Source organism: Malurus melanocephalus, unplaced genomic scaffold, assembly GCF_030028575.1.
Source record: "Malurus melanocephalus ecotype Western Australia unplaced genomic scaffold, MMel_1.1 scaffold_891, whole genome shotgun sequence".
Classification (NCBI taxonomy): domain Eukaryota; kingdom Metazoa; phylum Chordata; class Aves; order Passeriformes; family Maluridae; genus Malurus; species Malurus melanocephalus.
The window spans coordinates 125,109-136,586 of NW_026624123.1; the positions used below are offsets into that span (position 1 = coordinate 125,109).

General features: G+C 47.1%; 1 protein-coding gene across 1 annotated transcript in view; it reads left to right on the plus strand.

Moving 5' to 3' along the window:
• LEPR (leptin receptor) overlaps positions 1–10,224 on the plus strand; it is a 28,340-nt gene extending 18,116 nt beyond the window's left edge. The window contains 10 exon segments of the mRNA XM_057385949.1: positions 850–1,049; positions 2,515–2,663; positions 3,875–4,034; positions 4,113–4,195; positions 4,796–5,012; positions 5,690–5,872; positions 6,408–6,503; positions 6,874–6,976; positions 7,587–7,662; positions 9,460–10,224. Of these exon segments, the coding sequence (XP_057241932.1) occupies positions 850–1,049; positions 2,515–2,663; positions 3,875–4,034; positions 4,113–4,195; positions 4,796–5,012; positions 5,690–5,872; positions 6,408–6,503; positions 6,874–6,976; positions 7,587–7,662; positions 9,460–10,218 (2,026 nt within the window). The 3' untranslated portion in view covers positions 10,219–10,224.
• The last annotated feature ends 1,254 nt before the right edge of the window (positions 10,225–11,478 follow it).

Here is an 11,478-nt window from a genome sequence, read left to right on the forward strand (position 1 = left end):
CACAGCAGCAGGGATCATCCAGTGGGGCAGGAATGCCATCCCAAACCAAACCAACAGCAGGGATCATCCAGTTGGAGCTGAGAATTCCATCCCAAACTGGGATCATCCAGTGGGGCAGGGGATTCCATCCCAAACCTCCCACAGCAGCAGGGATCATCCAGTGGGGCAGGGAATTCCATCCCAAACCTCCCACAGCAGCAGGGATCATCCAGTGGGAGCTGAGAATTCCATCCCAAACCAAACCAACAGCAGGGATCATCCAGTGGGGCAGGAATGCCATCCTCTCTGGCCCCTTTTCTCACAGGTTTGAGGAGAATTTGAAAACTTTCCAAGAATTTACGCAGTTCTATTCCATCCACAATCCAGGGCTCCTCTCTCCTGTTGCCTGGTGTGATAGCTGCACATGGGTTTTTTAATCCAGGGTTTTGATGGGGTTTCCATCTCCTGGAGACCTCCCTGGGTCTGACTGGTCTGTGTGGCAGCTCCCACTGCTGCCAGTTGTGATTTTGGAAGTCATTCCCAACCAGAGGAAATTTTCCTTGCTGTGTTTATTGCCAATACCTAAAATCCCACAACTGATGAGGATTTGGAGCTGCCTTCTCTTGCTGTCCCTGTTGCTTTTTGTCATTTGTCTTTTCTGCAGTGGGAAGAGCTTTCATGTCCCACTTTTTCCAGACCCAAATCTTTGAGGAGTGATGCTGGAGTGTTAATGACCCATTGAGTGCAGATTCGTGTTCAAAATCCAAATAATCCTCAAAATCCCAGGCTGTTTCCAGTCCTTTTAATCCCCTCCAGACTCACATTGGCAATATCTCAACTGAATGTGGGGTTTTTTTTCCCTCTTTAAAGGAGCCAAATTTACTGTGCTGACTTTCCAAGGCCATCTCCAGCCTCGGAGGTGAAAGAATGTGATTTGCAGAGGAACCATTCCTACGAGTGCACGTTCCAGCCCATTTTCCTGCTCTCTGGATACACCATGTGGATCGAGTTCAGGCACTCCCTGGGAATTCTGCAATCCTCCCCGACCTGTGTCATTCCAGCTGATGTGGGTAGGTTGAGATCCATGAATCTCTCTTCCCTTGCACCCCACTAAATGGTGTAGGTCAAGTACTTTTCCACAGATTTTAAATAAAAACATGTTTTAGTATTACCTTTAAAAAAAAAAAAAAAGGATTAAATGTTATTTCCATACATTTTCCTTGGCACAGGAGGAGATTTTTAAATAGAACATTCACTTTGGCATGTTTATTCCCTCTGCAGAAATGCAAGTGTTGTGCTGAAAAATGAAGCTTATTTTTAAGGTTTTGGTTATTTAATTTTTCAGGCTAATTTGTCTTCAATTAATTGAGTTTATACTCCAGTGCAGTGTATTATTTATGCAGTTATATATTAATTTAAATTCATGGAGACTGTCCATCCTCTTTCATAATGGTGCAAAGTTTTGTGACACACAGAGTGCTTAAATTTTTATTTAAAAAAAGGGGCAAAAGCAGTATTTATTTGAATGTTTCCAAAAACTCCAAAATGTGCAAATCACCTCTCCTTATCTGCTCTGTGACAGAGCYTTCCCTGGCTATTTTTTGGACACAAATGTGAACATGTGTGAGAGCAAACAAAGCAGCTGGACCCCAGAGCTGCTGCATGAAATAAATTAGAGTGATATAAATATAGAATACATTTATTATGTGGTGACAGTGAATAGAATGATTTATCCTGGGTGCAGTGTGTTCTGATTCATAGTAAACCAAAACCCCTTCCAGCACCACCCAAACTGAAAAATTGATTTATTTTTTGTTGTTGTTTTCTCCTCATTCACMTCTGCTTATCCAAAACAAGTTTATTCCAGCTTGGCTTGGTTTACAAACAAAGGTTCTGGGAGATTCCTGATTGTTCTGCTGGRGAAGCTGGATTTGGAGGCAATTTCCAATTAATCAAAGGAAAACATTGTGCAGTGATTAATGGAAATGTCTGTCACCAGCCTTTACAGGAGCTGCTGCTTTCTGCAGGGGTGATCCCATTATAAAAATGGAATAATGGAATTCCTAAGGTTGGAAAAGCCCTTKRAGACCATKGAAYCCAACCATTSCCAGGTGCCAAGGCCACCAGTGCCCCATGTCCCCCAGTGCCACATCCACATGGATTTGAGATCCYTGCAGGAATGGGGACTCCACCCTGCCCTGGGCAGCAGTTCCCAYGCCTGACCCCCCTTTCCATGSAGAAATTTCCCCAAATATCCAACTGAAACCTCTCAATTTATTGCCAGGYTCTGTCTTTTGCTCTTTATCCTGGGGCAGGTACTAAGTGCCAGCTCCAAGATATCCTGGTAAGCTTTAAATGGAAAGAAAATGTTGGAAACATTGCCATGGGTTGTGTTTTTCTGCTTTCCTTGCAATAGCAGAGGCCACAGCGTGTTCCCTGCCACCCTCAGGACAAGGAGAAGCAATCCCTGATCTGATTTCATGGCAAGTGGCAGTGCAGATATTGCAGCAGTTTTTCAATRTTCCCATTTTCCAGTGAAGCCTCTCCCTCCTTCCAGCGTGGGAGCAGAACTCACCAGGAATTCTGGGCTGCTCAACGTCAGCTGGACACGGCCYGTGTTTGCCAGCAGGGATCTGACATTCCAGATCCGCTACAGGGAGCACAGGGAGCAGATCCCATGGCAGGTATGTGCCCATGGATTGGGGCAGGGATCCCTGCACTGCTGTCCTGTAGAGCTGGCTTTATGGGATTTATCCATAGTGCCTGTTCCCATCTGAATTGGTGCAGGGATACCTGCACTGCTGTCCTGTTTTATGGGATTTATCCGTGCTGTCTGTTCACAGAGGGATCAGAACAGGGATCTCTGCACTGTCCTGTGGAGCTGGGTTTATGGGATTTATCCATGGTCTGTTCCCATCTCTATCGGAGCAGGGATCCCTGCACTGCTGTCCTGTAGAGCTGGCTTTATGGGATTTATCCATGGTGTCTGTTCCCATCTGGATTGGGGCAGGGATTCCTGCACTGTCCTGTGCTGTGGAGCTGGGTTTATGGGATTTATGCATAGTGCCTGTTCCCATCTGAATTGGTGCAGGGATACCTGCACTGCTGTCCTGTTTTATGGGATTTATCCGTGCTGTCTGTTCACAGAGGGATCAGAACAGGGATCTCTGCACTGTCCTGTGGAGCTGGGTTTATGGGATTTATCCATGGTGTCTGTTCCCATCTCTGTCGGAGCAGGGATCCCAGCACTGCTGTCCTGTTTTATGGGATTTATCCATGCTGTTTCCAGCTGCACTGGAGCAGGGATCCCTGCATTGTCCTGTAGTGCAGTACTGAGTTTATGGGATTTATCCATGGAGGTAATCACAGGTACAAACATTTGCAGTGCCTAGCAAAGGAATATTCCTCATAACCCCACTTCCTCATTGGGATAATTTTCAGGAATTTTGACTACAAATATCCCTTTGCTCTCACTGAGTTTTTTGCATTCTGTCCCAGCTTTATGAGGCCTCAGCCTCCACAGGCAGCTCGGCTGTGATCCCTTTGCTCTCACTCTGAATTTTTTGCCTCCTGTCCCAGCTTTTTGAGGTGCCAGCCTCCTCAGRCAGCTCAGTTGTGATCCCTTTGCTCACTCTCAATTTTTTGCCTCCTGTCCCAGCTTTTTGAGGTGCCAGCCTCCTCAGACAGCTCAGTTGTGATCCCTTTGCTCACTCTCAATTTTTTGCCTCCTGTCCCAGCTTTATGAGGTCCCAGGCTCCGCAGGCAGCTCAGCTGTGATCCCTTTGCTCTCACTGAGTTTTTTGCCTCCTGTCCCAGCTTTTTGAGGTGCCAGGCTCCTCAGGCAGCTCGGCTGTGATCCCTTTGCTCTCACTGAGTTTTTTGCTTCCTGTCCCAGCTTTATGAAGTCCCAGGCTCCTCAGGCAGCTCGGCTGTGATCCAGGTGGAGCAGCTCTGTGTGGAGTACGTGGTGCAGGTGCGGTGCCGGGAATTGGAGGGGTCTGGATTCTGGAGCGACTGGAGCAGAGTTGCCCAAACCCTCGTACGGGACATCAGAGGTCTGTGCTTGCAGGGACACCCTGAGGGCTGGGCTTTTCCAGACTGTTTCCTGCCCTTCCCAAATTGTTGTTTTGCAGCTCCCTTGCAAGGCCCGGAATTTTGGAGAATCGTTTCGGAGGATCCAGCAAGGAAGCAGAGGAATGTGACGCTGGTGTGGAAGGTGGGAGCAGCTGCACTTTGGGTTTTCCCTTTGATCCTAAAACCAGGTGGGGTTTTCCTCCTTCCTGGGAGTCTGACTGGCACATCAGGCACSYTCAGGCAGTCCCTGTGTGTGGGAAYTGGGATTTGCTTTCTGTGTTCCTGACAATTGCTTGGCTCATGCCAGAGGCAGGAGGTGAATCCTGGTGGGAATGCTGGGATGAAATGGGAGCTAGTTTTGGCTTTGTTGTGATGAAAGGTTCATGCACGACAGGAAAAAGCCCCTCAGTGCCTGCTCACTGCTGTGAGCCTGTGTTCAGTGGGCAAACAGCTGCTTTGGGGTTTGAGCTTGAGAAATGGGTAAAACAGGGAACTCCTGTGGGGAGCAGAGTTTGGCTTTCCTTGTCCTGTGCCTTCACTTTGCTGGGAGAGAGGGAATGAGGGTCAGCTCTTCAAGAGGGACACAGGGAATGAAGCCTTTCAAAGGAATCCAATCTTAGCTAAAAACCAGAATATCTTCATTGGTCCTGTTTGCTTGAAGTCCAAGCTGCCCAAACCACCTTTGCTTTGGGGAGCAGGGAGTGGGGATGAATTCAGGAATTAACATCTGTGTTTGCTGCAGCCCCTGATGGAGAAGCAGTCCCTGTGCAGCGTGAGCAGGTACATCATCCAGCACCAGACCCCAGGCAGCTCCTCCTGGCAGGAATTTGTGGAGCATGGCACCTCCTGGTCCTTTCCCTGGACTGAGCCAACACACACCGTCACCATCCTAGCCATGAATTCCCTTGGAGTTTCTGCAGTTAATTCCAATTTAACTCTGTCCCAGCAAATGAGCACAGGTAAGAGCAGCCATGAGTGGGATGTGGGAATCCTGTTCAGAATCCTTGTGGTGTTCATGGGGAAGGATTTCTTTGGGATTAAATTCCCTCTGGCAGAGTAAGGAATGTTTTATGGGGACACATTAATCACTGACAGAGCTGCTGGAAAACTGAAATTTCCATTGTGTGAAAATCCTGATGATCTTTGGGTTGGGAAACGAGTTGTYTGTCACTGGGCTGTCTTCCCTCCAYTAATAAAATAAAAGTAATTAATYGAAGAAAAATCAAATCCTCCTGGWGAAMCAATCTTTCATCYAYTCCATTTGGGAGCACCCAACATTCCTGCTGGGGAATGTGTTGATATTTCCAAAATGAAATGTGTTCATATTTTGGGCTGCCAGCGTACAAAGTCCTGAGAATTCCTGAACAATCAATTCCTGGATTTGGCTGCACTCCTCTGTTTCATTTTTTCTGGACAATTCAGGAGTTTTTAATGTTTTGGTTATGGGTGATTAAGGGATTGCAGGTGAGAATTGGGATATTTGAACTTTGCTGGCTGGAAGAGAAATCCCTCTGCTTGTGGGAGCTAAAGCTCAGGCTTTATCATACAGAAGATATGAAACAAGTGATAAAATATGAAATTTCAGCATCATGTGGTTGGGAGGATGTGGATCCCAGTGTTTTCCCTGTTTTCCCAGTGGATGCTGTGCAATCCCTGAGTGCTTACCTGGTGAACAGCACCTGTGTGGTTGTGGTTTGGACTCTGTCCCCCCTAATCCACGGGGTGACATCCTTTGTGATTGAGTGGAAGAACCTGAACAAAGAGGAGCAGATGAAATGGGTGCGAGTTCCTCCAAACCTCAGTAAATATTTTATTTATGGTGAGTGTGTGTGCTTGAGAATGCAATTCGTGATGTTAATTGATGTGGAACAGAGAAATGCAGAATTTCTGACCTCCAAATCCTTTCCTCCCTCTCGATTTCTAATGACTTTCRTTGTAAGGATCAATAAACCAAATTTTGATGCTCATTAAAGGATTGACTTTAATTGCATTAATGATCAGTTCAACAGAGAGGGAAGCTCTGGAGTGAGCCCATTTTGTGGCAATACAATAAAATTTGTTCTGGAACATTGACCACACAGCTAATTATTTAAATTAATACATGCATTTCCTCTGCATTTGGACTTTACTCATAGCAATTATTGCAGTAGTTCCATGAAGTGTTAATTCCATGGCAGGATAATGCTGGATTAATAGTTTTAATCTTGGGATATTGAAGGAGGGATCTATAACAGGAGGATCCATTATTGCCCTCTCTGGGCTGATCTGACTCTGGTGYGTGATCAGAGCCTGTGGGGAGGGAATTGTTTGAACATTGGTAACAGTGGATTGCAAAGGCTSATTTCCCTTTCCAGATCACTTTATCCTGATTGAGAAGTACCAGTTCAGCCTGTACCCTGTGTTTGCTGCAGGAGTTGGCAAAGCCAGAGCCACGGAGCAGTTTGCCAAAGGTGACTGACAGCATCTTTTTCTGTGTTTTTTGTGAAGTAAAAGTGACCTTTAAGTGCAAAAGTCTCTGTCTTACCAGAAAAAAATGGAGCAATAAAGTAACTGTAATGTACCTGCAAACAGATCTCAGCTTTCATTTAAAAACTCTCTGTGGGCTGAGCTGAGTGAGGGATTAAATTCCTATTTAAAATAATTCCTTTTTGTCTATTCATTCCCAAGGGAAAGGTTTGTTCATGTGCAATGGAACTGTTGATCAGGGTTATTTCCCCATCTAAGCTCTTGTTTCTGCTGTTTGTTATTTCCCTGTTGCAAGCTRTTTGCTCACAGACAAATGATTTGGCTGCATTAATGCCTGAGCTCYTTTATTTCCAGGTGGATTTGAAGCTGGGGATCCTGGCAGTCTCCACGTGGTGCTGCCAATTGTTTTTTCCAGCTCTGTTTTGTTGCTGGGAGYGCTGCTGCTTTCCCACCAAAGGTACCTCGGTCCTTGTTTTCCAAAATTTGGGGTGGTGCAGCCACTCTGCTGAACTGGTGTCACGGAGTCCCAGACTGGTTTGGGTTGGGAGGGACCTCAGAGCTCACCCAGTGCCACCCCAGGGTCACCTCCCACCATCCCAGGGTGCCCCAACCCAGCCTTGGGCACTGCCAGGGATCCAGGGGCACCACAGCAAATCTGGGAAATCCATCCCAGCCCCTCCCCACCCTCCCAGGGAACAATTCCTTCCCAATATCCCACCTAAATCTCCCCTTTTCCACCTTAAAGCCATTCCCTGTGTCCTGTCCCTCCATCCCTCATCCCCAGTCCCTCTCCAGCTCTCCTGGAGCCCCTTTAGGCCCTGTGGGTTGGGGTCATTCAGCACAGACTGTGCCATTTATATTTTCCCAAACTACCACCTGTAGTAGTATAAGAAATGTCCCTTCCTTATATTTTTTTTTTTAAATCAAACGTGGGCCATTTATCATCTCTCCAATGATGATTTSATGCTCACAGTGCTGGGAATGAATAAAATGGCAGCAATTCCTTCCCTGCACAGTGTAGCCCCTGTGAGAACAGCACCAACCCCAGCATTTCCCTGCCATTTCAGGATGAAGAAGCTGCTCTGGGAGGATGTTCCCAACCCCAAGAACTGCTCGTGGGCACAAGGAGTAAATTTCCAGCAGGTTTGTGTTTCTCTGGGGTGCTGCCTGCCCTGCCAGGGCTGTTCAGGGCAGTTTGTGCCCAGCTCTGTCCCTGTGACTCTGGTGCAATCCAGCCCCAGTGATTCCATGCAGARTTCCCATTTCCCAGCCCCCTGGATTATTCATTGCGTGTGATAAATAAATATCTGCCAGCTCAAACGGGTGAGTGGCAGAGGTGACAGATGGTGGCCTTTGCCAGCACCAGCCCCGTCCCCGAGGGGGATGGGCTCCATCTCTGTGTTTGCTGCGGTGTCCCTGGAGCAGGGCAGGGGGAAAGGATCCCAAAATCTCCAGTAGGGACAAAGCAGGAGAGTGAGGAGGAAAAGGGCTGGGCTGAGGGAAGGGATCCCAAAATCTCCAGCAGGGATAAACCAGGAGAGTGAGGAGGAAAAGGGCTGGGCTGAGGGAAGGGATCCCAAAATCTCCAGCAGGGACAAACTAGGAGAGTGAAGAGGAAAAGGGCTGGGCTGAGGGAAGGGATCCCAAAATCTCCAATAGGGATAAACCAGGAGAGTGAGGAGGAAAAGGGCTGGGCTGAGGGGAGGGATCCCAAAATCTCCAATAGGGACAAAACAGATGGATGAGGAGAAAAAGGGCTGAGGGAAGGATCCCAACATCTCCAATAGGGATAAACCAGGAGAGTGAGGAGGAAAAGGGCTGGGCTGAAGGAAAGGATCCAAACATTTCCAATAGGGATAAACCGGGAGAGTGAGGAGGAAAAGGGCTGGGCTGAGGGAAAGGATCCAAACATTTCCAATAGGGATAAACCAGGAGAGTGAGGAGGAAAAGGACTGGGCTGAGGGAATGGATCCCAAAATCTCCAGCAGCGACAAAACAGGAGAATGAGGAGGAAAAGAGCTGGGCCGAGATCCCAAAATCTCCGGCAGGGACAAACCAGGAGAGTGAGGAAAAAAAGGGCTGGGCTGAGGGAAGGGATCCCAACATCTCCAATAGGGACAAAACAGATGGATGAGGAGAAAAAGGGCTGAGGGAAGGGATCCCAGCATCTCCAATAGGAACAAATCAGATGAATGAGGAGCAAAAGTGCTTTTCTCATTGTTTAAAAGCTCCTTGTTAATTCTGGTGTGGGAAGGGGGGGATTTGTGTGGACAAATCCCAAATTCAGGGCTCAGGTGTCACCAACAGCAAGTCTGGGTTGAGTGGAGCCCAAGAGTTTTACTCGTTGCTCTAATTCCCACTACTCCAAGTATTTTGATGTTTTCCTCATTATTTTGGCAGCTTCCCTGCTGTAAAACCTGGTTTGTAAATGCACAGAAAAACAGGGTTTAATCTGTTTTGTTCTGAATTCATTAGGAAATACAAGGGAATGTTCCTTTGGAGCTCTTGTGTTGCTGTCAGTTCATCCTGCTGGGTAATTTACACCTGCATATATTAGGGAGCAGTAAAAACTGCATTTTTCCCAAATAAAGGGGTTTCTYTCACTCAGTTCAAACAAGCAGCTGTAATTCAGGTGGGAATTCTCCAAAAATCCTGTGGAAAAAGTGAATTTTACCTGGATAATCCAATCCTAGCAGGGAAGGTTACATCAGCTGGTGTATAAATGATTAAATCTGTCAAAAACATTTTGTTGTAGAGGATTTTCAACTATAAATTCTCAAAAAACAGTGTGTGAACTCAATGTGACAAAATTCCAGGATCCTTAGAGTGCCCTGGGAATGACCTTTGGTCTGTGGGGTTTTGTGATCCATAAATCCAGAGGCTGGATAGTGAAATTAAGCTCCATCATCAATGAGCATTAAAATTTCTCTTTCCTTCCAGCCTGAAGCTCTGGAGCATCTCTTTGCCAAACATCCCGAGCCCATGTCGTTTGAACCTCTTCTCCTGGAAGCAGAGATCGTGCTGGAAGACATCAGCATCACCAAAGCCTTGGAAAAAGAAGATCCAGGGGATTTTTTAGGAATGGATTCCACMTTTCCAACCCTCCAGGAGTCAGAATGTGACTCTGCATGCTTCCAAGGCAGCAGCTTTTCCAGGAGCTCCCAGGATGGGGAAAGCACAGCTCAGTGTGGTCTGAAATAYGCCACTGTCATCAGTAATTCCAGATCCAGCAGCCTTTGCAGGCAGGAAATGAATGCCAGGAGCTGTTTTGATCGGTGCTTCCTGGCTGAAGATCCCGTCGTTTTCGAGGCCTTTTCAAGCAGTGCCTGGGAGATGGGGAATGGAGCATTCCTGGTGCTCAGGGAGCCCAGCAGGGCTCTGTCCCTGATTTCCTCAGAGGGATTCTCTGAGGAGCCTTTGGGTGAGGTTTTCCCCGGCAGCACCGAGCGGAGCCTCTTTTACCTCGGGATCACAGCTCTGGGAAAGGGAGAGAGCGGCGTTTTCCTGGCAGGAACCTCCAAAGGGATGTGGCAGCTCCACAGCACAGATCTGCTCACAGAGAGGGGAATTCTCCAGCACTTCCCAGAAAAAAGCAAAGAGCTCACCCAAAGCAGCCTCCAGCCTAAAGCCACCGTGCCCTACGTGCCKCAGTTTGGGATGGCTGCAGCCAAGGGGCAGGAGGCCACGGAGAAAAACTGACAGCACCACCCCAAAATTAAATATTCCTGATGTTCCCCTGTTTTTCCTCTCATGATTTCTCCAGCTTGTTCTGGTTTTAGGTGTCACCTGGAGCCCCCAGGGGTGAGAGAGGAAGGAGTGAGCTGATCTCAAATATTCATGGGGGGAAAGCTGGATTTGCCTTGGGAATGGTTTGGGACACTGAGTCAGCCTGGATGTGCTTGGGAGGAGTGGATCAGACAGTGAAGGGCTCAGGGTGCTGCAGGAACWGGAAGAGAATCCACATCCCTGTGTCTCCATGAATTGGGTAAATGATTTATTGAAAGTAAAATATCCACATTTTCTTGCTGAACACGAGATTCCAAATGGTGCAATTATGAGACTGACATCTCTTCCCAACCTCTTTCCTACAATTCCGTGGTAGAAAAGACAGGAATTTGCTCCTGGGACCCTGAATTTTTGATCTTGGGGGATCCATCCTGTCTGTGTGGCCTTGGAGAAGTTGCTTTGCCTTCACAGCCCTGCCAGGAAGCCTCAGGTAGAGAAAAACCAGGTCTGTTTTTTTTCTGGGATAAGCAGGAAACAAACCCACTCCTAATTTGCAAGCCAAAGATTTTGTTTTTTTACTTCATAAATATTTTTCTACACCTGCCTTTTCAGAGATCTATTTTGAGGAGCTAAGAAGGATGAATTTATTGTGTATTCCGAAGAATAAATTTCTGTCAGACTTCAGAGAGGCAAAACCAAAAGAGTAAAACTGGCAATACCAAAGCAATGGGGAAATTTAAGCCCAGCTTAATACAGAAGAGCTCACTGCTGGTTTTTGTCAAGCTGCTGACCTGGYTTMTGTTTCTGGATGTGTTTGGATGTTYTGGTTTCCAAAATATTGTRTAGGGTGAGGAACTAAACCTGTTTAGTGTTRGGAACCCAAATTTGTCACTGTGATTGAAGACAAACCTGGGTTTGTGGGTTCCTGTAGCATTCCAGGGTAAAGCTGTTCAAAGGATTTAGGATTCCCTTCCTGCTGTTGGGAAGGGAGAGGAGAGCCCAATTCTCTGGAGAGTGGAATAATCCTTTGATGGAAGGGTCCAGAAAAATGCTTTGGTTGTGTTTGARGTTGATCTTTCTCAAGAAATAAAAAGCTGATGTTGGTTTTAACCTGCACAGTCCTTTCCTGGTGATTCCATAAGGACAGGGGGAGCATCAGCCATGGGAATGATCAGGGTGGAACCAGGGAAGCTTTTCCTGAGGATGTGAGGAAATCCAGGAGGATTTTCCTCA